Source organism: Podarcis raffonei, chromosome 10 (genome assembly GCF_027172205.1).
Source record: "Podarcis raffonei isolate rPodRaf1 chromosome 10, rPodRaf1.pri, whole genome shotgun sequence".
Lineage (NCBI taxonomy): Eukaryota > Metazoa > Chordata > Lepidosauria > Squamata > Lacertidae > Podarcis > Podarcis raffonei.
Window position 1 is genome coordinate 62866260 of NC_070611.1, and position 27989 is coordinate 62894248.

The 27989-nt window shown below is 45.5% G+C and overlaps 1 protein-coding gene across 1 annotated transcript in view; it reads left to right on the forward strand.

The window, feature by feature from the left end:
- Positions 1-17107: 17107 nt before the first annotated feature.
- Positions 17108-27989, forward strand: part of PDE3A (phosphodiesterase 3A) — a 267787-nt gene continuing 256905 nt past the window's right edge. Inside the window, exon 1 of the mRNA XM_053407065.1 lies at positions 17108-19299. Coding sequence (XP_053263040.1) covers positions 18262-19299 — 1038 coding nt within the window. The 5' untranslated portion in view covers positions 17108-18261. The remainder of the gene's footprint in view (positions 19300-27989) is intronic.

The following is a 27989-nucleotide window of genomic DNA, read 5'->3' on the forward strand; positions in this document are numbered from 1 at the left end:
TCAAAGGTCGGCAGTTCGAATCCCTGCGACGAGTGAGCTCCTGTTGCTTGGTTCCTGCTCCTGCCAACCTAGCAGTTCGAAAGCACGTCAAAGTGCAAGTAGATAAGTAGGTACTGCTCCGGTGGGAAGGTAAACGGCGTTTCTGTGCGCTGCTCTGGTTCCCAGAAGCAGCTTAGTCATGCTGGCCACATGACCCGGAAGCTGTACGCCGGCTCCCTCGGCTAATAAAGCGAGATGAGTGCCGCAACCGCAGAGTCAGTCACGACTGGACCCAACGGTCAGGGGTCCCTTTACCTTTACCCTTTAGACATATGAGCCAATTCCTAGGGGCCTAAGTCCCTTTGCTGACCCCAAAAAAATATTTGGAAGGGCTGCCCCCACTCAGTTGATGGACACTGCTATTCAAATGTGGCTTGTGATAGATTATGTGGGGTGAGGCTTATCTGTCCCACCCCCATATTTTATTCAAGATGGCACCCCTGCCTTTAGAACTGCCTCTCATTTTATATATCAGACAGGCAGTGTCTATTGTATTTCAGACTTTTCTTTTTCAGCCATTAAGTGAAGATTATATCGCTGTCTGTATCTGCATTGGATTTGAAATTGCTCCATGAAATCCTCTTGTTCGTGTTACTCCTGTTAATCACTTTGAGATGATTCACGAATGGAACTGAGTATAAACAAATACACAAACCAACCACATCTGCACAGTGTGTCTATTTGTTATAACTTCTTATAATAGGATTGCAATGGAGAGCTGCTCATTTGACCATCCTTGGGCAAGCTGTCTGAGTTCTTCGTGCACATGCATTCCAGGAGTCCAAGATGTCCAAATCTTCTTTGAGAAAATTCTTTCCATCAGCCAACATGGTCGGCAACACCTGGTTCCAGAGGCCACACTCAACATCTACATCCCAAAGTGACTTCTGCTGGACTGTATCAGCAGGAAACCAATTATTTCAGTTTATTAAGGTGGCAGATCAACCTTTCATATGAGCAGAAGAGAGATGCTGGATCAGGCCAGTGGCCCACCTAGTCCAGCACTCTTGTTCTCACAGTAGCCAATCAAATGCATATGTGAAATACAACATGAGTGCAGCACCTTGCCCCTTACTTTGATTCCTAGAAACTGGCCATCAGATGCAAGCAGAACCTGAGTGTGGTGTAGTGGTTAAGAGCGGTGGACTCGTAATCTGGTGAACCGGGTTCGCGTCTCTACTCCTCCACATGCAGCTGCTGGGTGACCTTGGGCCAGTCACACTTCTCTGAAGTCTCTCAGCCCCACTCACCCCACAGAGTGTTTGTTGTGGGGGAGGAAGGGAAAGGAGAATGTTAGCCGCTTTGAGACTCCTTCGGGTAGTAATAAAGCGGGATATCAAATCCAAACTCTTCTTCTTATTCTCCTCCTCCTAGGGTTGCCATATTTCAAAAATACAGAGACCCCCAAAATTGTGGAGCAACCACAATCTTTCGATTGACACACCTAAGATCCAGGACAAAGCGCTGCCTTTCAGAAATTTCCCCAGTATGTCAATTCCACCTTTGAAATACCAGTAATGTCCAGGAAAAAATCAATGTATGTGGCAGCCCTAGTTCTCCCCATCTGTGATTCCCAGCGACAGTGGACATAGGACATAGCCATTGTGGCTAGCAGCCATTGAAAATGAATCGGAATATGTAGTTCTAGAGGGTTAAAATATTCTTTTAATAATTTCCTATCTCTGAAGGTGGAAGTTGGAGCTTTGGGGACAATTGGACTTGAAAGGAGTAAGAAACAAGATTCAGGCTCCACTTTTAAGTATGGAGGTCTGGCTGGAAGAAACATGGACCCTATTGGACTAGTGCTTCTCCGAGATTTGGTGCTTAATACCAAGGACTATCAAAAAAAACCGGCAGAGAGGAACTGAGAGAGAATTAAGAGCCTCGGATGTGAGATCTCCAGGCTGATAGTAGATTGATTGATCGACGTTTGTTGGGGATTGAAACCGGGAAGGGGGGGGTGGAGTTTAGGAATCCAAAGGGTGTATAATTATAATCTGTTTTGTTTTTACTTTTGTTATCTGTCTGAGAATTGAGGAAATCGTGGAAGGGAATTTAGGCTGACTTTAGAAAAAGGTTTTAAGAATAAGCACTGATGTATCACTATTGATGTTTATAAGGCAAAATTGGTTTTTTAAAATGAACTAAATATAAAAAGGTTAAAAATTAGGGATAAGAACTTGTTGAACTAACAATTTGAATTGGAATACAAGAGGGGGAGGTGTGGGGAAGTCAGGGAAATATGTTATTGAAAATAAGGATTGTGAATTCTATGTGTTTTTAAACTTTTTTGTTTTTTCTTTTTTGATTTTTTAATGTATTACAATGGAAAATTTTAATAAATATCTTAAAAAAAAAAATTTCCTATCTCTGGATACTTGTAACAGACAGTTTCAGTACCATTTATTGCTAATGAAGGAATTGCAACTCCTTTTGAATGACTAGATGGCTACCGGCAGCTTACTGCCCTGGTGCTCTTTCTGTAGGATCCTCAGTGAGCTTAGTGCATTGCAAAGTAGCACAAACGAAAGGTCCCTGCCCCTAAGAGCTTGCAGTCATAAATCTTGACATGGTGGAAGGCAACAGTGAAGGGAACGGAGGAAATAAATTATAATAATTTGGCTTTGTGTTGACTGGGGAAGATGTTATAAATAAACAGCAAGTCTGTTAATCTGTGCCAAACTGGCAGTGATATCAGAAAAAATAATAATAATTCTTCCTGTGGTCAGAAATGGAAAAACTGGGGCTCCTGATAGAATGAAAATTTCTGTGGCAATGTATCATTAATAAACCGATGCTTTCTCGATCCCCTTCCCCACAAATCACAACGCAAGCTTCATACTTGCATTCAGGATGGTTTCGACTCCGGGTTCACAACACACCACTGGATTCTAGTTGATTGCCAAGAAATATGTGCAAAAGAACATGTTGGTCATTTTACGTGTGCTTCAAATTTTGATACCAACTTTATTTACTCAGGCACTGGGAAGGTCTGGGAATTTGATCTTGGCATATATTTTGAGCCAGGGAAGAAAGATGAACGGGAGATGGGCAAAGGCAAGAACTGGCATGTGTTCATCTTGTTTTATCCCAAAATACATTCTTGAGCATTCGTGGGGACCTTTTGAAATCCTCTCTCCCAGCTCAGCTGGCAACACTTCTTTGCAAGACTGTTTGCATTTCTAATGAAAAAGCGAAAGGTCAAATTTCAGCTGGCTGAAGATCTTCTGCCAAAGTGCAATGTGGCTCACAAGTTAAACCTGTGCACTGATTACGCCCGAGTTCAGTGGTACTTAACTTCCAAGACACAATGCACAGGATGGAACTCAAGCTGATCCTCACAAATTGGGTATGATGCTAATTACTGCTGCTCCCTGGTATGTGTGCATACTGTATGTTTACTAATAGACCAACCCAACTGCCTGCATTTTGGACTTTCCTAGTGAGCCTGGAAATGGGAGTTGCCATAGGAACATAGGAAGCTGTGCTGTACAAAGTCAGACTGACAGTTTTCCAGGATTTCCATCGAGATTTTCTCCCCGCCCTACCTGCAGATGCAGCAGGACTACCTTCTGAGTAAAAATGCATTGGACTGATCTGAAACTAATTAACCAACCATGCATCCAAATTAATAAGGGACTATTCTCTCTCCCCCCCTCCCCCATTTACCCCATTCCTAAGAAATTGAAAGAAGCCACATAGGACTCCTGTTTCTACCATTTCTTGCACAATCCTGATGGCAAGCGGTGTGCAAGAGCTCCCATCTATTTAATTTGGATTTAAGAAAGGGTGCAAAGAGCTAAGGAGGGCTGAATTTCACGTATAAGATTCATATACCCGGTTCTGCTCTCTGTGTATATTATAAACAAAACACAATGTAGACTGGAGCACAAAGCAAGCGGCTCTTCACCCACATTTCGTTTTAATTTATTCAAAGAAATAGGGCATGAATAACACTGCATGGCACTCTCCCACTGATGTCATCTGTGTACACCACTCCAAAGAAGGTCATTTTCACATCAGAGAAACATAAAATTGCAAGCACAATGCGCAACCCATTTCCTCTCCAAAATGCCCTGCATTGACGCTTGTAGGAAGAAGCAAACCTCTTCCTTCTCCTTATTTTTAATCCTCTACTTATAAATATTTTGAAGACAAAGGGGAAATGGGAGACTTGAGGGGAAAACAAACAAACAAGGGAGAGTAAGATGCAGATGGGCACATTAAAAATAATAAGGATTTTAAAAACCAATGCATAGAGGTCAAATCACTGGAGAGATTACTGCCAACTGGTATCCTGCAGACTAGATTTTAAACTTCTTTTTAACAGAACTCTATTATACTACCATGGTTATATCTATCCTTCTAACACAGGTGTCTTCAGCCTTTTCTGACCTAGGATCCACTGTAAACCCAAACACACATTTAATATTTTACCATAAATTTGCATGGTAGCAGTGCTCCTGTTGCGACTCACCTTTGAAGACCAGTGTTCTAACAGGAAACTTAGGCCTTGTTTGCATGTCATGTTATTCCAAACCATGGTTTAATGTGTGGGCTTCTGGAGAGGAGCTTATGGCTACTTCACTTGTTTTGCTGCAATGCTTGGTGTATCATCTGAACCCAGGCATGAGCTCTGCTGGATGAGTCAGGGTTAAGAACTTAATTCGTTCTGGAGGTCTCTTCTTAACCTGAAACTGTTCTTAACCTGAGGTACCACTTTAGCTAATGGGGCCTCCTGCTGCCACATGCGCCGTCAGAGGATGATTTCTGTTCTTATCCTGAAGCAAAGTTCTTAACTGAGGTACTATTTCTGGGTTAGTGGAGTCTGTAACCTGAAGGTCTGTAACCTAAAGCGTCTGTAACCTGAGGTACCACTGTATTGTAGATGATAAAAATTAAAATTATTTTTTTTCTTTCCTGCACTGAATATAGTTATTGTTTGGATGGGGGGCTTTTATCCATTTCCACAGTCACGCAATCAATCAATCAATCTATCTATCAATCAGTAGCTCAACTGGGTTTCACACAGTCACAAAAACAAATTAATCAAAATAGCCTCAAAAACAAAAACACAAAATAAATAGCAAAAACAAAAGTGCCAAACTTAATCAATTCCGGAAGTCCATTTGACTTCTGAAATGTTCAAAAACCAAGGCACAGCTTCTGATTGGTGCAGGTGCCCCAGAAACAATAGGCGACAGCAGCATCGGATGTTTGGCTTCTGAAAAACATTCGAAAACCAGAAAACCAAGGTACCAGTGTACAACTCAAACTGATTAGGACTTGGCTGCTGGGCAGCAACGAGAAGTTCTCCACTAAGTAGTTGGCTGTGGGACTAAAGGCAGTGCCAGTCTACAAGGAGGTTGGATGGGGCTGAAGGAAATCTATACATTCTGCTAAGCAAGTTAGCAATGGGAGTCTTACAATTCAGTTCCCATTTAAAGGCAACTTTTGCACTTTGCAAAAAAAGAAAGAAAAAGCAAGCTGAAATACAGACACTCTTCAAGATGGGCACTTTTCCAAATTCTGCAATGCAGGTCTCCGGTCAAGTGACAAGACACAAAATGCAAAGAGTGGGGCAACCAAAATTTGCAGATTTCATCCATCCCTATTCCAAAGTAAGTCCTGCTCAAGTTCAGTGAGACTTACTCCTGGGCTGACGCCTCTAAATCCCATGAATTTTGCTTTTGCCTTGTGTGACTTCATTTGTAAGACAGAAATTAAAAGTGATGCTATTGATACTTTACTGGGACGCGGGTGGCGCTGTGGGTTAAACCACAGAGCCTAGGACTTGCCAATCAGGTTGGTGGTTCAAATCCCCGCGAAGGGGTGAGCTCCCGCTGCTCGGTCCCTGCTCCTGCCAACCTAGCAGTTTGAAAGCACGTCAAAGTGCAAGTAGATAAATAGGTACCGCTCTGGTGGGAAGGTAAACGGCATTTCCATGAGCTGCTCTGGTTCGCCAGAAGCGGCTTAGTCATGCTGGCCACATGACCAGCATGTACGGTGGCTCCCTCAGCCAATAAAGCGAGATGAGCGCCGCAACCCCAGAGTCGGTCACAACTGGACCTAATGGTCAGGGGTCCCTTTACATTGATACTTTAACAAAAAAAGAAAAGACAAAGAAATCAAAGCTAAATTAGTAAATGGAGCCCTACCTTTTTAAATGTTATGTTTCCTTAAAGACAAAAAGAACTAGTTACTCTTTTTTCTTTCTTTTTTATAAAGTGGGTATTAATATACAGTGACATGTAAAAACAGAAGTAACCAAAAATGAATTGTCCTTCCTCTTCTCCCCATATTTTGTCAGTGACTTATAAAAGTTTTAACTTCCCCCCCAGAAAAACAACAACAGAACCTTCCCTATATTGCTTCTGCTACCTCTGACACTATTCTCCACAGTGGTTGTATGAAAACCCATCTTGTTTGCAAATGATGGACCGGATGACTAAAGGCCTAGATATTCTTTTAATCTGTCCCCCCAGAGTGGAATTGTGGAACTGAGACATGAAGTCAGACGATACGTTTCATAAAAGCCTCTCTTCATTTATTTATGCAGATTCTTTTTGGACATCCTTTCCCTAAATGCATTAGGCCTCCCTTGCACATTCCATATTTGTCCATGTGTTTGAGTTAGCCTGTGGTAATAACAACCACACAGACAAGCCTCACAGCTGCCATAGGGTTCCAGGAACAGGGACCCAGCTCACTCTCTGTCCTTCCTCCTCCGCACCAAAGTCTAGTCAATCCAAGGTGAAATGTCATCCTTCTTGAAACATTTTCCATAGAAAACATGACAAGGGGATGTAGAACATAGAAACCCAATGATGACAATAGCATCAGCAAAACCATCAATAACATATCCAAAATAAATGGTTAAAAAAGAAAAGAAAATCAAGTTCCAAAACAGGCCCACCTGAACAATGCAGTTTTTGAAGGAGATTTAAAATAAAGCAGGGATGACTTCAGTTGGCAAGGAGTTTCACAGGGCAGGACATGCCACACCAAAGAGGGGCGCCTGTCTCCATGAACACAGCAGGCTCTGAGGTAGAGGGAGCAGTAGAGGGGTGGTCCAGGAGGTTGAGGCAGGCAAGGGCCCACAGCTGGCTATGTGGGGCTCACTAGCTCTGGGAGGAGGGGTGTGATTCCCCAGCTGGAGTAGACTTGGAGCAGGTGAGGGTCACCTGCCTTGTCAAGCCCAGATGCTGCAATCAACATGCAAAGTTCAACAGGGGTGCAGAGCTGAGGTGCTGGGTCTGCTCAACTACCCATGTTGATGGACCTTGGCTTAGATCAGGCACCCCCAACCTTTGGCCCTCCAGATGTTTTGGCCTACAACTCCCATGATCCCTAGCTAACAGGTCCAGTGGTCAGGGATGGTGGGAATTGTAGTCCAAAACATCTGGAGGGCCAAAGGTTGGGGATGCCTGGCTTAGATGCTCCTGGACCTCTACGGGACTGTGTTTTGGGTTTGATTCTGGACTGTATCCTGGCGGCTGGACTCCAGACTTGGCTGACCTTGGACTGCGTTTCTTGACCTCTGGACTCCACTTGCATGGATTGACCCCCAGACTTGGAACGCCAGGCTTGGCATCATGACTTGCAGCCTGGTAGGCCATGGGTTCAGGACATCATCAATTGTTTATATGTCATCCATTTGACTGGGTTGCCCCAGCTACTCTGGGCGGCTCCCAACAAAAAACAGTAAAAACACAATACAATATCACACAATACAACTTCCCTGTACAGGGCTGTCTTCAGATGACAGTGGAGGATGTGGCCGGATGGGGGTGGGGAGAGTCCAGAGGCCTGGAAGACCGCATTCAGCCCCCAGGTCTGAGGTATCCTTTAACAGAAGCCCGACACATTGAAATAGCACAGGTGAATCTTCTCCCTACCACATGAAGAAAAATGTTCCCTGCTAAATTTCTGTGTATCAAACAGAAGAGCAGGAGTAGTATAGAAAGTTGGCAACCCTATGGTTTGCCCCTAGAATTTGTAAACAAGAGCCAAAGGGTTGCCACCTTATTTCGCTCAGGATGTGTGATACAGGCCCCAAGCCTTTCCAAAAGGAGGGGAATTGCAGGAGATCTCCTATCCTTGAGCTTCCCAGCTCTTACACTCGCTCTCATTGTCAGCTAGTCAGGCAGGATTTAGTAACCTTTTCCAGATGCTCCAGAAGCATTTAAGAGAGTTCTGCATTTTTCAGCGAAGGTCAAACGACCGGCAATTTTATTACAGGTTTCACTGGCAGAGAAGTCCAGTCCAATCGCCACTGAAGTCGGCGACAAAAAAACTCCCATGGATCTTATTGGTGCTGGATGGAACCCGCACGGCCGTTCGATCTGATAAGCGCTATAAATACCATGCACGGATATTGGTTGAAGGCTGCTGTGGGAAAAGTACCACGGCTGAATCCCCAGCAACAATCCAGATGCCTGTAATCCAAAGGGCTTAGGGAACAGTAAAATAAGCAGAACAGAATATTTCACTGAGATCAAACTGTCTGCACTATCTCAGTAAAGATTTCTGCTAAACCGCGGCTCGTAAACGAGTCATTGCTTAGCAAGCTGGTTTTCAAAAGTTACACAGTAACTCAGGGAACCCAGCAGAGCTGGAATAGCATAGGAACTAAGAGTTTAAGGCTGCAACCCAAACTACGCTTCCCTGGGAGTAAGGCTCACTCAATTCAGTAGAACAGGGTTTCCTAAACTTGGATCTCCAGATGTTTTGGACCTGACCAACCACTGCCATGCTGGCTAGGGATGACAGGAGTTGTAGTCCAAAAACAGCTGGAGACCCAAGTTTGGGAAACCCTGTAGCAGAACTTATTACTGCATCTATATGGTCAGGATTGTTTCTAACTGACTGGCCATGTCTTTGGCTGCAGGTCTGTACTGTCAGCAGTGGACACCCTGCGTCAAGTGATACCTGTGGGATAACTTCTCCAGGGACGTTAGGTCACTTGTCATTGCCTTCCACAGGTCAGGACAATGCTGCCTCAGGCGACTATCAGCCTGTAATCGTATTCCTGTAATAATTGCACATATACAAAATAGGCGTCGCTTTCCGAGGTGCCCTGGCAAGTGGCTGATAGTGCTTATAAATAGCCATGCACAGCAAACAAGTGATAAAAACCTAATGCACATACGCAAATATTTAAAAAACAATCGTGGTTTGTCTGATAGCATTTCTTTCAAGTGTGATCGTCATAACATGCGATAAGGAGTAACTGGCAATGAGTTCCGCGCTACACATTGGTAAACATCACGTGGCGTTATCAGAGTCAATTCCCAGCACGGAGGCACAACAGACTGTAAGAGAAGCCGTTTCAGACTCGGCTCCGAAAGGTCCAATGAAGGGCTGAGGCCAATCCTGTGTCTAGTTGTAGCAATATAAAGATAGGTTACATACAGTGGAACCTTGTGTTACAGATGGGATCCATTCCAGAGGTCCGTCCCTAACACGGAACTGATGCAAGCTGAAGTGCCGCAACTGCGCACGGCGCAATTTAGTGCTTCTGCGCATGCGTGAGCAGCGAAACCCAGAAGTAACCCATTCTGGGACTTCCAGGTTGCTGCGGGATGCAACATGAAAACACGTAACCTGAAGCGGACGCAACATGAGGTATGACTGTATAGTACTTGCTGCCAGTGTGGGCTTAGTTCATTGTCATTGTCATCATCATCATCATCATCAAATTCTATACCACCCTTCACCTGGACATCACAGGGTGGTTCACAAGAAACATGAACAGAGGAGAGTATCTTCAAGCCAGCTGACAAAAGGAATTGGATTAGAGTCTTGGACTGTAAAACATAAAAGCTAGGCATTTGAGCCTGCGGGGGGCGGGGGTGGGAATTATTTCTCATCCCTGACATTGTGATGTGAATTTCAGGGCAATATTCACATGCTGAATAGGCAGCTCTTTGTTTTATTTCTTACATTTACATACAGTGGTACCTCAGGTTACATACGCTTCAGGTTACAGACTCCGCTAACCCAGAAATAGTGCCTCAGGTTAAGAACTTTGCTTCAGGATGGGAACAGAAATTGTGCTCCGGCGGCACGGCGGTAGCAGGAGGCCCTATTAGCTAAAGTGGTGCTTCAGGTTAAGAACAGTTTCAGGTTAAAAACGGACCTCCGGAATGAATTAAGTACTTAACCCGAGGTACCACTGTACTGCCTTTTTCTCCGAGGAGCTCAAGGCAGTGTACGTGGTTTTTCCCACAACCACCCTGTGAGGCTGTGGCATAGCATGGATTGCCGGAGCCCAGGACAAGGAAAGTATTCTGCTTCCCAACTGGCACCTCCATGCAGCGCTGTTGCTGCTGAATGGAGCTATGGAGCAGCATAGTGATGTGGTCTGAGGGAAAGAGTGGGAAGAGTCCCGGGGCCAAACAGCCGCCATCAGGCCAATGTAGCAAGCATTAAAGTTGCAGCCCTATGCCTACATACCTGGTAGCAGGATTCACTGAACTCACTGCAGTAGATGTGCACAGGACTGTGTTGTAAACACCACTGCTTGCTCCCATGCCATTGGAAACTAGTCAAAGTGTCCCTTGCACTTTGAGCACTTCTGAATAATGTCAGAACTTCGATGTATTCAGAGTTTTTTTGGTAGCAGCAGCAGCTGCCGTGAATGCCTCTATTTGTACCCGGGGAATTGATTTGGTACACCAATTGTATGGTCACAAGCTGGCCTGCACAACTGTGCAAATTTAATAAATGAACGAAATACGATCAACATTCTATACTCTTCTAAATGTGTTTGTGGGAGCAGTGGGGGGGTTATTGGTTTGCGGTTTTTCGTTCCTGTTTTTATTATGTGTTTTCATCTTGTATTTTTATGTCGCGAGCCACTGTGAGATCCACAAATTTGAATGAATAAAAATAAACTTGGAACCCAGGCAAAAAACACTTAGGGTGTTGTGCAGTGCCAGCAAAGGGTGTGCCCTGGGGAGAGTTTGGGGGGCAGAGAGAGAGAGGCCTAGAGATGAATGTTTGGCCCCTGGAACTCAGGTACCTCCTCTTGATGGGCTGGACTTGGCTAGATGGTTCGCAAATTATGTCTTGGCGAGGGAGTGCTTTTGACTTATCTTAAAAGACAGCGGTGAAACGCACAGCGAACTGTATTTAGGAGTAGAAGCTCCTTGCATTTGATAAGGCAGAATTCCGTAACCTCAATAGTGCCAAACTTAAATTCTTTGAATAGTGTGTTTCTTTCCTTCCTGGATTTTCTGGGTCTAGCATTATTCTCCACATAAAATATTCACACTTGACGGCTTTACGTTAGTTCACAGCAATTTCTGGGACAACGTTATTGTATTTGCACTGGCAAGTAAAAACAGATGATCCTCTGTGATCAGCGAGTATACTCATCATCACACCCATCTCACGCTGTTGCTCACTTGAAAGAAAAGAACAGGATATTGATCAAAGTGTTAATGAAAAATAGCACACTTTTTCAAAGAAATTAATATGTATCTGAAGTCGAGTTGCCCAGAGTTAGCACCTAGTCCCCAAATTACTATATTGGAGCAACAGTGGTGGCAGGTGCCCAGTAGGGAAGGAGGGAGGTACAGTCAGAGCCAGCGATAGGTGAGGCTAATTTATTGTCGCTTTGTCTCCACCCTCCTCCCTGCACTGATACTGAGGAGGAAGGTGACAGACAGGGCTGACAGCCAGTGCAGAATGCGCTTGGTGAAGCAGTGTCCTCTTCACCCAATGGATCAGCCTCCACTGCAGTACAAATGTCAGTAGCTGGCAGCCTTTTTATCAAGATGCAGAGCAGGAGGAGAAGAGAAACAGACCTGTGGGAGATCACTGTCTTTCGTTGTTCCTGAACTGTCAGCTAGTGGCAGCCGTTCCATCAGCCTACCTGACTGGTTTCTATCCCAGCTACTTTTTTAAAAAAGAAAAAAAGAACAATGTCTGAGTTTTCTTTTTCCCTCTTCCCTCCACACCACCTTTCCTTGTGTGCTATGTTTTTTAAGATTGTAAGCTGAGAGCAGGGACTGTTTCACAACTGCAAGCCTCTCCGGGGGCCTCTTTGGCTTTAAAAAACCCCCAAACCCTGCTATGACTAAATCTGAATGAATGACATCCATACTTTGCAAAATGGCTAAAGACAAACCCTGAGTCACTTAGGCTGCATTGGTTCTCCCAAATACAGAGTAGTAACTTTTTAAAGTTTTGCCTCTCGGTATAGAACAACAGGAATACTTTTCATGTGTACTTTCCCCTTTCCTTTTTCGGGTGGGACACATTTCTTATGCATTCCTGAGAATCACCCAGACTCAAGCTAGGAAGCTTCTGCTTTGCCTGCTAAGGTCTTAAATGCAATGTGTGGCTGTGACAATCCTCTTTCTGCACAGCCAGGAGATGTGATCAGGCAGCGATTTTAAACCAGGTGGCAAACCCAGCTTCACCTCTGTATAATATGTGAAATGGCCTCTTAATTCTGATTTATCCGAACTGAACAATCCATGTGGAACCATTGCACAGACCCAGGCTCTTTGGTACAGGCAAATAGCTTAAGAGGAGCTCTGCTGGGTCAGGCCAAAGGCCCACCAATCTAGCATCCTGCTCTCACAGTGGCACACAAGCAGGACTTGAGAACAATACTACTCTCCCCACCTGTGATTCCCAACAGCTGCATTAAGAGGCATACTGCCCTCCAATACCCAGAGGGAGCACCCAGCCATAACAGCTAGCAGACATGAACAGCCTTATCCTCGCGAATTTTAAAACCACCCATTGGTGGCCATCACTCCATCAAGAAGCAGCCACTTCCATAGTTCACCAGCCGTGTGAAGAAGTGTCTGTGTCTGCCCTTAATCTCCAAACATTCAGTGTCACTGGATGGTGCTAGGTTCTAGTATTAGGAAGGAGAAAAACATCTCTACCCACTTTCTTCACACATAATTGGATTCACAGGTTTTGCTCCCCATTGCTCGCCTCCCACCTAAACTAAAAAGCCCCTAATACAGGGAAATCCCCACTTGTGCAGGAGGAGGACTACCTGAAGGAGCGTCTCCACCACCATCGTTCTGCACGGACACTGAGGTCCAGCGCTGAGGGCCTTCTGGCGGTTCCTTCACTGTGAGAAGCCAAGTTACAGGGAACCAGGCAAAGGGCCTTCTCGGTACTGGCATCCGCCCTGTGGAACACCCTCCCATCAGATGTCAAAGAGAACAACAACTACAGTGGTACCTCGGGTTACATATGCTTCAGGTTACAGACTCCACTAACCCAGAAATAGTACCTCGGGTTAAGAATTTTGCACCAGGATGAGAACAGAAATCACGCAGTGGCGGCACGGCAGAAGCAGGAGGCCTCATTAGCTAAAGTGGTGCTTCAGGTTAAGAACAGTTTCAGTTTAAGAAAGGACCTCTGAAACGAATTAAGTACTTCACCTGAGGTACCACTGTACCAGATTTTTAGAAGACATCTGAAGGCAGCCCTGTTTAGGGAAGATTTTAATGTTTAATAGGTTATCGTATTTTAGTGTTCTGTTGGAAGCCGCCCAGAGTGGCTGGGGAAACCCAGCCAGATGGGCGGGGTATTAATAATGAATTATTATTATTATTCTGTTCCTAGCTGCCACGTGCATCATCAGGACACGTGAGCGGGGGTTCCTGCATTCTGCTACTGCCCTGCCCCATTGGGCCCCCGTTTCTGCTCCCTTTCGGCGCTGAAAATGTTGCATGCATCTGCAGGAGTGCATGTGCTGATTGTGTGCACCTGGGAAGTTGCTGGTATTTTAACCTTTCCTCAAAGGGGAATTGATCCCGCTCCTCCAGGAGACTTTGGGACGCCCTTTTCAGAATCCTGGTTTCCTGAAAAACCGGATCTAGCTAGTGCTCAGTTCCACAGCGCCATCCCAAGGAGTTCTGAAAGCTGCTAGTGACAAACATGTGTTGGCTGCAAGTGTGCTGGGAATTATTTTACACCTCCACTTTCTGTTCCATTGCCACTGTCTCTTGTGGTTGTGGAAAGTCACGATTTAAGACGATGCTCTCTGACAGCATCTAGCAGAACAGATGCATATTCCCCTCTTGTCCTTTTAACCCTACAGGGTCAGACAGTGAACAAGGCATAAAACCTCAGACAGACACAAATAAATATTAAGACGCTGAAACTACCTTGAAATCTTAAAACCAGAGATTTATTTTGCGGGGTGGAAAGGCCAGAGAATTTCCCTTCTCCGATCGGCTGATTCCTTAGCTTTCAGTGTTCCCAAGCTGGCAAATAGGTCCCGCCCCCCTGTGGTTTCGTGCTAAATATATTGCTACTCTCTGTTGACCTAGACTGTGGCTGTGAGAATGAAGGTCTTTAGGCCTACAAACAACAAACGCCCGTGTGTTTCGGGACTTGCAGGAAAGGTTCTATTACGCATGCATGTGCCCCAAACCTTTAAGGGATGGAAGGCTGTGGTTCTCCAGTTTAGTTAAAATGGTACCACTGAAAAAGGAACAGAGCCTTTATAAAGTTCATTTAACTAGTTCAAGTTCATCCTGTCCAAATAAAGAATCCAGTTCGTCCCTTTGTAAAACTAAGCAGTTCAATTCACGTTCCGCTCACTGTTCATACAAATGATGCTCTGCGAAAAATGTTTGGCATTCAGAATGTTTCAAGCTTCTGTGCTGAAGTATAAAATATGCTTAGCCCCCTTCTACTCTGTACATATAAAGCAGTATCATCATCACTTGAAATAGACTAGATTGGCCTTTGGCCTGTTGCAGCAGAGCTCTTCTTGTGGGCTTGCTTCCTGCAGATGAAGCTATATCCCTTTCAGGAAAGGTTATGACATTTAGGGCTTCTTAGGTTAGACGCAGCGGTTCTCAACCTGTGGGTCCCCAGATGTTGTTGGACTTCAACTCCCATCATCCCTGAGCTCTGGCCTTGCTAGCTAGGGGTGATGGGAGTTGTAGTTCAACAACATCTGGAGACCCACAGGTTGAGAAAGGCTGGGTTCGAGGAAAGGTGAGGAAGGGGGGACATGATAAAAGAGCACAGAATTATGCATGTTATGGAGAAATAAAAGTTCACCCCTCTGTCAAAACACTAGAACTTCAGGATTTGTTGGATTAGTCCCGAAGTCCAACTCCAACTCAAATCCAACTCAATGGTGTAATGTTGGAAAATGTTGATCATTTCTCCCACCTAGGCAGTTATCTTTCCACAAGGGTCAAAATTGATGCTGAAATCCACCATCGCCTGAGTTCTGCGAGTGTGGCTTTCTCCAGACTGAAGTGCAGAGTGTTTGAGGACTGGGACATTTGCAGGGAAACGAAAATGCTTGTTTACAAAGCTATTGTACTACCAACCTTGCTGAATGCTTGTGAAACGCTATCTCTAACTCCTTGAAAGATTCCATCAATGGTGTCTCTGAAAATTTTTACACATCACTTGGGAAGACAGGTGAACTATTGTCAGTGTACTGGAAAAGGCAAATATCACCAGTGTCAAAGCAATGATTCTTCAACATCAACTTCATTGGACTGGTCATGTTGTGTGGTTGCCTGATTATCGTCTTAAAAATGGAAAGCGTAATGCTGGTGGTCAACAAAAGAGGATTTAAGATTGTCTCAAGGCAAATCTTGAAAAATGTAGTATAAACACCAACAATTGGGAAACACTTGCCTGCGAGCGCTCCAATTGGAGAACAGCCCTTACCAAAGGTGTCATGGGCTTTGAAGACACTTGAACTCAGGACGCAAGGGAGAAATGTGCTAAGAGGAAGGCACGCTTGGCAAATCCACACCATGATCAACTCCCACCCGGAAACCAATGTCCCCACTGTGGAAGCATGTGTGGATCCAGCATTGACCTCCACAGTCACTTATGGACTCACTGTTAGAACTGGGTTTATGGAAGACAATCTTATTCGGCTACGAGTGATCGCCATAGAAGAAGAACTTGGGGATATCTAATGCAGCTGAATGTTGGAAGATTCAGGACAGACCAAAGAAAAGACTCTTCATCTCAGGCTTGTTGGTTCAAGCCCCACATTGGGCAAAAGACTCCTGCATTGCAGGGGGTTGGACAAGATGACCCTTGTGATCCCTTCCAACTCAACAATTCTGATTCACGCAGTGCATTGCTAAACTATGGGATCTGCTCCTTGAAGAGGCAGTGATGGCCACCAACTTGGATGGCTTTAAAAGAGGATTTTAAATCCTGGAAGACAAGGCTATCTGATTTTTAGAAGACATCTGAAGTTTATAGGGAAGTTTTTAATGTTTGATGTTTTACCGTGGTTTTATATTTTGCTGGAAGCTGCACAGAGTGGCTAGGGCAACCCAGTCAGATGGACAGCATATAACTAAAGCATCATCATCATCAATTGCTACTGGACATGATGACTATGGTCTGCCTCTACTGCCAGGAGTGGGGAAGCAGTATGAATTGCTGGCAACTGCAGGTGGGGAGAGGCCTGTTGCACTCAGATGCTGTTTGCACTCCCCATAAACACCTAGACCAGCCAGTGCAAGAACAGGTTGCTGGACTAGGCGGGCCACTGGCCTGATTAGGGGCTTAATTCTTGGGAAGAAGGCAGGCAAATGCCCTGCTGCAGCTGCAACCCTGTGCCAAGTGAGCCCCGTGGAACTTACTAAGCAAACATTGCACGCAGTTATTTGCACCATTTTTCCTTGTAGGCCTGCCTTGTGCAGAGTGTGGAGGTGCAGACGCCTGTCAAAATAAATGGGCACCCTTTGCAGAAAGCTCTGCCAGTTGGCACCGAAAGCAACGCCCAAGCACAATTGCACAGAAACAACCCCCTTCCAAAAAAGTGTGTAAATACTCTCCAGGTGAGTGTGCGTGGATCTGTGATGATAAGCCCCGATCCCACACATGGTTAGTACAACCTGAACATGCCAGGCCTTCCTTCCCAAGAGTAGGAGTGCTTAGGACAAGGTAATTTGACTGTGACCTGTAGCAGCAGCACCACGAGGTGCTCTCGCTGCCTGGAGGCTGTGGTGGAGGTGCCAACCAACGGGAAATCCATGTGCTATCTGAGTCTCTCTCTCTCTCTCCTTTAGTTCCTCGCTCACCCGGTTTGCAGAGCAGTGCAAGGACTAGCAGCAAACACTGCCCGATCCTCTGGCTCCCTCCCCTCTCGAACAGGAGCTGGTGCACGCTTGCACGAAAAGGAGGGGGGGGAAAGAGGGGCGGGGGCTAACGCCTTTCCTCTCCGAGCCCCCTTCCTCCCACCGACCCAGGGTGGGGGAGGAAGAAAGAGGCTAGAAAATCCCCGCCAGGTCTGCTCGCTCGTGCGTTCTTCTTCGCGGCTCGCCGATCACAGCGGGACCTTTTCGTTTTTGCAAAGGCACCGCGCGAAGCGAAGGAGGAAGAGGTTTCTCCACCCCCACCCCCCGTCTGGGGCTTGCTCTCCTGCGCAGCCCTCCAAAACTTTCCCGCTTTGCATCGGCTGTCGTTCCCCCACCTTCGGCTCCTGCGATGAGCGGCAGCCGCCTCCTCCTCGTCCCCAGCCATGGGGGGCGGCGGCGATCGGCGGCTTCTGCTCGGGACCCCGCCGGCAAGGATCGCCCCAGCAGGAAGGCGGAGTGAGAAAGGCGCGCGGAGCGGCAACACCAAGGAAGCGGCGGCGGCGGCGCGGGGAAGAAAGGCGGCGGGAGAGGGAAGGAATTCCCAGCACCAGCAGCCTCCGGCCCGCCCGCCCTGCGCGCCTCCTCCCCGGGCCGAGCGGCGAGGGCGCCCCGCAGCACCCATGGCCTAAGAGGAACATCAGCCTGCAACCCTCCCGGATATAGAAAGCCCCATGCCTGGCCAGCTTTCTGCAATACTTAGGGTCTTGGGTTGCCTTCTTTCAAAAAACAGAACAAAACCTGGGCTGGAGGAGACTGGATTTTCCCAACCCTTTGATACGCGTTACAACGCTCTTGAGCCCAACTCCTCCTGAATTACCATTGTTTCCACTTTTACAGCAACAACATTCGCTTCTTTTGCACGTAGTCCCTCAAACCTACTCCAGCTTGGCTTTTGTTTTTTAGGGGAGGGGGAAAAATATATTTCGGGACACTTTTTTGGTAATTCCCTCCCCTTGCAAGGGCGCTGTTTGGGGGCATCGCTATACTAGCGCGTGGAAAACTAGCAAATAAAAGTATTAGGTGGGGTGGGAAGGGGTTGGGAGTTGCATTTCTTCCCCCACCTGGAGAGAAAGTGGGAAGGGAGAGAAGGAAAAGACCTCTCGCTATGGCTGGGAGCAGCGACTGTGCGAGCAGGGTCCGAAGCCAAGGCAGCTGGAGCTCGGGCGAGGAGAAAAACTCTCCGTCTGCAGCGGTGGCAGAGGGAGCCTTAGGCGCCGGTTGCAACGGCTGCTGTTCCTCTGCTGGGCCGGAGGAAGTGGAGAGCAGCAACACTGAGAAGAATGACCATCATCCCCATCGGGTAGGAGGCTGGAGGAGTGGCGAAGAAGAGGCTCTTCCCAAGGTCTGGACGTGCTGCAAACTTTCCTGCGCTCTGGGCGCAGGCTCGCTGGCTCTGCTCTTGGCGCTCGGGACCCGCTTGGTGCGCAGCGCGGGCGAGGAAGAGGCGGAAGAAGAAGGAGGAGTAGAGGCCGCTGAGGGCGACGGGGCGCCCGGCCCAGGTGCGAGCTGGCCCCCGATCCCGGGCTCGGCGCTGTGCTGCCTCCTCCTGGCCGCCTATTTCTGGCTGGGCTGGGCCTTGCTGCGCGCCGGGGTCCGCTTGCGCACGGCGGCGCTGCTCGTGGCCGCCTGCTGCGTTGGGGAAGCGCTCGCGCAGCTGGCCTTGGCCCCCGGGGAGGAGCGCCTGCTCTCGCTGGCCGCCACTGGGGTGGTGCTGGGCTGCTTGGCCGGCGGGACATGGCTGGCGCTGCGGCTCCGCCACGGCGTGCTGATGATCGCCTTGACTAGCGCCCTGCGGATCGCCTCGCTCGCCTCCCTGGAGAGCATCCGCGCGCCTTGGAGACCTTACCTGGCTTATCTGCTCGCTTTGCTGGGCATCCTTGGCGCAGGCTACGCGCGCCACGCCTTGCGCCGCTGCCGCGCCGCCGGGAAACAGGAGGAGGCGGAGGAGGAGGAGGAAGGCACCGAAGGGGCGGAAGGAGCGGGCTGTGGCGCTGCTGCTGCTGCTGCTGCCCGGCCGGCCAAGGAAGAGGTGCCGGTTTTTAAGCGCAGGAGGAGATCCAGTTCGATGATCTCCGCCGAGATGGCTGGCTGCGGCAATAAGTCCCATCGCAGGACCTCCTTGCCTTGCATCCCCCGAGAGCAGGTAAGGGGAGATGGACGGGGGGATGGCAGAGGGGCTCTTGGATGGAGAGGGGTGTGTGCGGGCGGGATGGGGAGCAGGAGTGAGAGAGAAAAGAGACTTTTGCAAAAGCCCACTGCTGCTTTTTATTCTTGGCAAGGGGCGCGCGCAACTTTGGGAAGGAAACTTCTACGCGTTCAAACTTTTTTTTGCACTCGCCATCCCAGTTCTCCCTTGAAAGCAGAAACCACGGTTCTCGGCATCCCAGAATAGTAATTTAAAAAGGCACTGACGCAGAAGGGACCAGACATTTCGACAACCATTTGGCCCTTCGCGTTCCTCCTCTTGCATTTTTTTTGGCTTTTGTTTTGGACAGGACCATATTCTGTTGTGTGGGTGACCATGTGCATTGCATAATTTAAAATCTCTCTCCGAAGATGATGCGGAGAATAATTGCTCAGCTGGGAACTGGGAAAACAGATGTTCGTATGATTTTTCTTTCTAAAGAAAAGTGTAGTTGCTGTTCTTCATCTGTACAGTTCTGTGCACATTGGAGTCCTAGAGATGTTGCTGTGTTTAATGTCCAGTGTTCCTTTAAGGCACGTCTTCACTACAGAAAGAACAGATGTTCAGTGCATGTTTGGGCCATGTTTCGTGCCGAATAGTTTGAATGCATCCTTTTAACTTTGAGGCCCATAATGGCGCAACTGCCACTTTTGCACACCTAGCTTTTAATCTTGCATTTTGGATTCTGCAGATGAGACAGCTTACATTCTGTCCAGTATCGCCTCATTATTTTTTTTTACAGTGGATGCGCAGCTTCTATTTATTTGAGTTTGGCTGCAGAAGAAGAAAACGTTGTGGGAATCGGAAGGTTAAGATGTTTTGGAAACTTTTCCGTAACTTGTGGAAATCTGTGTAGAAACTGAGTTTCTTTGTGAAACAAGGGGAAACGTTGAAAATAAACACCCTGGAAACATAACATTGCATTTGAGTTAGCCTGAATTCCTTTTTTAAAAAGACCTGCAGTGTGATACACAACTCGGTGGAGCTGAGGTATTCACATTTAACTCTGTTTTCGAGCATTTAAAGTTCTTGCCCATGGATTTTGAAGACACCAAGGTCCAGATCCTAAGTGAACTTGTAGCTTGAGCCTCAACATGTTTTCTTGGAAGTAAGCCACACTGAACTTCAAGTAAATGTGTATAGGATCACAGCTGTACTTGCAGGCAAGCTCAGTTCATGAGCCTTTCACTTAGCATGCTAAGAACCAGTCTTGGTAGTCCTATTTAATCCAAGTATAAGTGGTTTGTTGTTTAGTTCACCCGGATGGCAAGATGGAATAATATTTTTCAGTAGATTCTGCAAGGGTGATGTCTTCTTTCGTCGTGGCACGAACACTTTCAGTATTGCACTCAAATCTTAATAATGTAGTGTGGAAGCAATTCTCAGTTATTTTTAATGAGACTTACATCCTAGGAATTGTTTTCGAATCAAGGGGGGAGGTTTTAGGTAGCCTGAGATCCAAAACACACTTACTTGGAAGTAGGATCAGTTAAACCCATGGGATTTTTTTTCTCATTGAAATGTACTTGGTGTCAGGTGCTAGTTAACTCTGTGCGAATAAAGTTTAGTATTGTCAACCAAAGGGATATTTTTGTGCCCTTGGAAGCAAAAGTGGTTATTTTCCAGGCAATGACATCAAACCATTTGGTGTGGATTGCAGGGCTCTCCCCCCCCCTCTTGGATTGGGTAGATTTACATGGTTTTGTGGTTGCTCGGGACATTTTCTCAGCTATACATCTTTGAGGTTTAATTTGCCACAAGTGCAATTTGTTTTAAAAAATTCTGGAATAAAATTTATATTCAGCACACTTTCAAAGTGAAAACAACATGAAGAAAAACTTGGGAAACCGACCTGGATTCCTGTGTTCTGCCGTGTTATGTGAAGCATGTTAAAGCGTGAAACCCCACATTATTTTTTTAAAAATAAATTATGTCAAAAGAGACTATTATTGAATGGCAGGTGATTCGAGCTTTATTTTGTTTTGAAATTTTAATGTGCTACTGCCAGGACCTTCCCACTACTTTCTGTAGCACTTTAGATAACGGTGACTTTCGAGAAAACATGTTTGTATTTAATCACTTCAATGTGGTCTGTAAAACTCTATTCCGGCTGCTGTCATTTGCTTACAACAGCTTCTGAGATCGCCTTATTTCATAATGTATGGAGTTAAGGATACAAGAGGCATGAAATGAGAGGTGTCAAACATCAGTGCTGTTGAGTGGCTTATAGTTTATGAGTTTGCAGGACATTTTGAGGGTCCCTGATCGATACAGAGAACTCAAATCGCCGCTGCTTACATCTTCAGGAATTCTAGGGCGACTTGTTCCTTTCGGCTTGTTGACCGCAAAACAGACTTGTCATTTGCAAAGGGAAGAAATGGATAATTGTGGGTTATGAACAGACCTCTGCTAAATGCTGCATTCATAGTGTAGTACAGTATTTAAATTATACTTTAAACTCATTGATTTAGATTTGTAAATTGTGCCTCCCTCCCCCCCGCCCCGGCACCACACACACAAGGTTTTGTAAATGTTGGTTTTAAAATATGAAACTATTGCATTGAGAATCAGCACCGTCGGTTTTAGCCCTATATAGAGGATGAGGGTACAATGGCAGAATGTGTGCCTTGGTGTATTTTTGTAAATGAACATTTATTATTTGAAAGTGAATGTTCGTAGGAGGTAGAGACAGATGCAGTCTTAAAGATGACACCCCCACAAAATCAAACAAAAACCCCCACCTTGTGATATGGTAACTCTATCAGGCCTGTTAAACAACTGGATTTTACTGCATAGTACATACAAAAAGTTCAGGGTCTGAATCTGAATAGCCAGAAAAACAATATGCACAAGTGATTGAAATAACAGTGTTACTGCAGGATCTCCTAATTTGAATTCCACTGCCCTCTTGAATTGAGGACTACATTCCTTAAAAAGAAAACCTACATTGTCACGCTAATTAAGTATAGATTAAAATGTTATTTTGATAAATGATTGTTTTTGAATAGGCCGAAAAGTTGACTTTTAAGTGTACTTTTCTAACTTGAGGAGGGTCGGGAGATCTGAAATCTGAAAAGATTGTGACTCCTTCCTTACGATGAACAGTGATGCTAGAATTATTTTCTGTATGCCACGGTACATGCATTTTGAGGAGCAGAGGCCGTAGTCGCAAAACGAGGCACAAGGGATGGTTGCATTGTTCAGCATCTAATTTTGTTCATCTGCAGCAAGTTTTTGCGAAAGGTTTCAACCAAAAAGTAGGAAGAGCAAAGATGTAATGAATTATTGCCATTAACCACTCATGGGCTTTGGATTTGCCTTCCACACAAGTAGATTCGGCAGAGGTAATTCTGCTTTTGATATTTCACAGCTGGAGGTGGAAGTGTTTTTGTCTCCCCGCCTCTCCAATATATTTACTCTTAGCATCAAGGTTCATGGTGCATTACAGGAAGAAACAAGGAAGGGTCCCTGTCTGAAGGAAACTGCAATTGAAACTAAGCCTATAGTAGTTGTGACTCCTCAAGTTGAATGCAGCCCCCTTTGTGAGTTTGCTGAGGTTCCTGGTTGTGCTACCTGCCTGGGATCACCAGAGAAGGACATTGCCGGACATTTGGCAGATCACAGTACCTGGCTGGTGGGCTGCTGTCCCCGTGGCTTGTCACAAATTGTCTAGGTCTCATCTGAGGCTTGACAACGGGGGAAAAGAAGAGAGCGAGGATTGGAATGGTAGAACCAAAACTAACAAGGAGGAATGCAGTGTTTGGGCTTAGTTGTGGATGGGGATGTGATATGTGGAAGGATCATAATAGACTCATAGAATTGTAGAGTTTAAGAGGTCTTGAGAGTTAACCCCCCTGCAATGCAGGAATCTCATCTAAAGCCTTCATGACAGATGGCCATCCAACCTCTGCTTAAAAACCTCCATGGAAGGAGAGTCCACCACCTTCCGAGGGAGACCTTTCCACTGTCAAGCAGCTCTTACTGTCAGAAAGTTATTCCTGATGTTTAGTCAGAATCTCCTTGCTTGTAAATTGAAGCCATTGGTTCTCCTCCGGGGCAGGAGAAAACAAGCTTGCTCCATCCTTCCCTTTAGATATTTGAAGATGGCTATACAGGGACGCGGGTGGTGCTGCGGGTGGCCACAGAGCCTAGGGCTTGCCGATCAGAAGGTTGGCAGTTCAAATCCCTGTGACAGGGTGAGCTCCCGTTGCTCAGTCCCAGCTCCTGCCAACCTAGCAGTTTGAAAGCACGTCAAAAAGTGCAAGTAGATAAATAGGTACCGCTTTGGTGGGAAGGTAAATGGTGTTTCCTTGCGCTGCTCTGGTTTGCCAGAAGCGGTTTAGTCATGCTGGCCACATGACCCGGAAGCTGTACGCCGGCTCCCTTGGCCAGCAAAGCGAGAGGAGCACTACAACCCCAGAGTCAGTCATGACTGGACCCAACGGTCAGGGGTCCCTTTACCTTTACCTTATCTTTTCTCAGTCTTCTCTTTTCCAGGCTAAACATTCCCAGCTCCCTTAGCCGTTCCTCATAAGGCATCGTTTCAAGGCCTTTGACCATCTTGGTTGCCCTCCTGCAAATGTTTCAGCTTGTTAATATCCTTCTTAAATTGTGGTGCCCAGAACTGGACACAGTACTACAGGTGTGGTCTGGCCAAGGCATGATAGAGCGGTACTATTACCTCCATTAACCTGGACGCTGCACTTCTGTTGATGCAGCCTAGAATAGCATTATCTTCTTTTTGTTCAGTGGTAGAGCAACTCTTTGCACACAGGTGATTTCAATCTCCTGTGTCTCCAGTTAGAGAGCTACTGGCAGTCAGTGCAGACAATATTGAGTGGCCTGGCTCGGTAAAACCCAACTTCCTGCGTTCCTAGCATTTGCTCTTAGGTTTGATTTCCCATGGCTGGGCTTGAAAGCTGCATTGTGCAAATGATTATTATTGGTAATATGCCTTCCATACATGATATCTTAACAGAAGTACCATAGCAGGCTGTGGCTCCCAAGGATCTGGCAATTTCAAAGAGGTGGCAGGGAAACTTGAAGATAGGCTTAGTGATGGAAAAATGTGGGCAGATATCGTTGCATGTATTGTTTGGTTTCCATATTATGAGATCACCACAAGTTGCTTTCTGGCAGGTCAGCCTTCTTGTGTCCATCAAGCCCAGTATTGTTGTACCCTGACTAACAGCAGCTCTCTAGGGCAAATTTGTGGGTTGGACTCCATCAACCTCGGTAGCCGGATATAATGGGAAATGTAGTACAGCGACATCTGAACTACAAATGCCACTTCAACTCTAGGGTCTCCAGCAAAGGGATTTCCCATTGGCAGTTAAAAGGATCAGGTAGGAATTGAACCTGAGGCATTATGAATACAAAACATGAAATCTATCACTGAGCTTTTGCCATCTGTTAATGTGAATGGCTTCCTTTTGTGCCCACTACCACACACCAAGGAAAGCTGAAATTTAGGCCCCAGGCTTCCAGGCAAACACCTGATCAGAGATTTGAAAGGGATTTTCTGGCAGTACAGTGTGCAAACTAATGACCGTTTCTTTTTGCATTTATGCTCTCAGTGTACACAGCGCTTTGCAAAAGTACGAGATGAGAGGTCCCTGTCCTGAAGTGTCTCGCAGTCTTAAAAATTTGACACAGGCGAAGGAGAGGGAAATGGGAGATAGGGTAAACAGGGCGAATTACACTTGGGGAGCAATCCTATGCACAGCACCCGATCCAAAGCCCATTCAATAGCAGGACTGCTGCTGCTGCTTTGCCTAAGCCTGGCAGAGGGAAAACAAGCCTTTAAAATATTGTTGCCAGCGGAGAATCCAGCTTAAGTCCTGCCCCTTTTGTGGGGCTTAAACAGCCTCGGCTCAGCCATCCTAATGGGCCGGGCCCCAGCTGAGCTGGGATGAGCAAGTTTTGCAGGTGTATCTTCAGCTGAGCTGGGGTTGAGGATTTCATGCCAGCTGAACGAGAGATCCACTTCATCCTAGGCTGTTCATCTTGGCAGATCTTGGCATCTGATTGCCCCCTAGCAGTGGGATTTCGGGAGGTTAAGGGGTCATAAAAAAGGATTTTACCTCCTTATCTGTTTCTTCCTTTATCCCTCTCATCTGCCTTCTTCATTCCCATTGTTTGTTATACTAAGGTGTGTGTGTGTATATAGTACATAGGATTGCAGTGATACAGTAGCTTATATTATTGACATTTGGTGTATCCCAGGACAAATACTTCATGCTGTAGCAGTGTATGGATTAGATCAAAATTGTAAGCTTCATTGCAGTTTTTAACAACTTGGATTGATGGTGGGTTGTTTTTCATGTGTGTGTATTTTGGCAATATTTGCCACTGTTTTTATTTAGTATGCTTATATACTGCTTCGCCCCCCACAAGTGATTTCAAAACAATTTACATGAAAAAAATTAATATATCATCATTACAAATCACAGAAGCTTAAGGTAACAATTGTTGAACATTGCATATGTGTGTGTGTGTTTGTATGTGTGTATAACATAACAAATATAGTTTTAAAGAAATATAATTTTATATAATTTAGTAAAAGCTTAATTATAATTTTTATTTCTTAAGGCTCTTTTCTCATTGGTTTTTTTTAGTAAAAAAATACCGATTTACCCCATTCTTGGAAAAGGCAGACATGGATTCCAAAGGCATTTTTCTGATTTTGCTCACTTTATTGATTAAAATGTAATTAAAAAAAAAATTTAAGCCCTTACAATTTGAGAGGTGTTGGTGGGGGAGTTTGGCAATTAATAAAACTGTTTGTTAAAAGTGTGACATGAAGCCTTTAAAAAAAAGAAAAAAGAAAAAAAGGAGAGCCTTACTGGAGGTAAAGAAGTCAAAATACAGTAGAGGCTTTCAGCTCTTTTTAAATGGTGTTTAAATACACACACGCGTACATAAAGATGCTGTGCTGAAAGAAACGCAGTGTGTGCTGGGGGTTGCCGTGTCAATTGGATAAACATCTGGAACAGTGACCCACTGATGAAGTCTGTGTTTTGATTTTGTTTGTGAGTGTGTGGTGGGCGTGAGCGACCCACAATGTTTAGGGTGTTAATTGTGCCACTTACATGAATTTGTCTGCTGTACAAATTTTTCCTTTCTGGGAAGTTCTTCCTTAAATTTTGGGTGCTGCTGAAATGAGCCGTTCTCCATACCTACTGGTAATCAAAATTTAAAGTTTGGAAACTGACATTAATTGTCTCTTTAAAAAAAAAAAGAGAATTATTTTTTAAAAATCCCCACATAAAATATATGGCTTGTTTCTGAGAAATGGGGTTGCATCCTTTCAGTCTTTCTATCTGATGTTAACCAGTTTGACATGCTGGCCAATTAGGGATGGGGAGATCTGTCAGTTTGGGTTTCTTGCTGTTTCTCAGTTTCCCAATTTCAGGTCCACTTTACCTTTCCATGCCGGTTTGCGATTTTTTAAAGAACGGGTCGACATAAAAATTCACAGCATTATAGTACCAATTTATCCTACCATTTCAGCTAATATACAGATATTTACATCTTCACATATATAAAGTCCTTTTTTTATATGCCATTTTCACGAATATGTGTCTGTATTAGGTGGCCTGTCTCTCTGTGTGTGCATATATATATATCTATCTATCTGGCTTTGGAACAGTAAGGACCGAGGCCTTAGCCCTTTAACCGGAAGCAAGTGTGTTAGGATTGCAGAGCAAAGAGGTGAAGATTGTTTGCAACCTCACGTGCTGGACCCTAATATTTTACCTTTCATGGCGAAATTGCTATAGAGTTCCTTTGATGAATAAGAACGAGAAAGCAAGCAACATTAACTGCGGTTGCTTTAGATCAGTGTAGATAAATTTCTGGGAATTTGCATAATGCAGGTGGGCCCTTCATTTGCTTGCTTGTGTTTTGAAGCTGTTTTTGCTGTTTTTGTAGTGGGGGCTGGTCCTTCGATCCTGACTTTGACAAGAAAGGCATTTTTCTTCTAGTCGACGATATTCTAATGAAGGGGAGAACTTCCATTTGTTAAGTTTGCAACAGTGTTCTCACACATAGAAACCCACTTCTTTGGCGTTCTAAAGCAACAACAACAACACACCACCCTGTTTTGAGGTTTTATGGTATGTAAATATATATGTTTAGTAGACTAATGAATTGGCTGGAAGCCTGAATAGTTGGCTGACTGCCCTTTTGTAGTTTAAGATGTGTTTTCCCCCCTGGTGAAATAACTGGTATTATTCTCTTGCAGGGCTTCTTTTACACAATCAGTTACTCTGAGCTGAAAACCCTTTAAAGCTGTTTTTAGTCTTAGCTGAACTGAGTTTGAAAGCAAGGAAGAGACTATCCAGGGAGAACTGGATAAGTGATCGGGTAAACTGTGGTGGTACAGTATCACTGCACTTAACTTGGTTTTTGCGAATACTGGTTGAATCCAGAAGATGTGGCACGAGAGCGATTTCAGTGAGAACACATGGTGATATGGGAGCGGATTCAGAGGCTGAAACAATATGCATTTTGCAGCCTGTGAGAACAGGATCCCTCCCATCCTCGTTTAATGTCAAGCCGATAACTCTGAATAAATTGCTTTCCATGTTGATACATTAAAAGCTCAGCTACATCAGGGATAACCAAAGCTTAAAAGTAAAGGTACC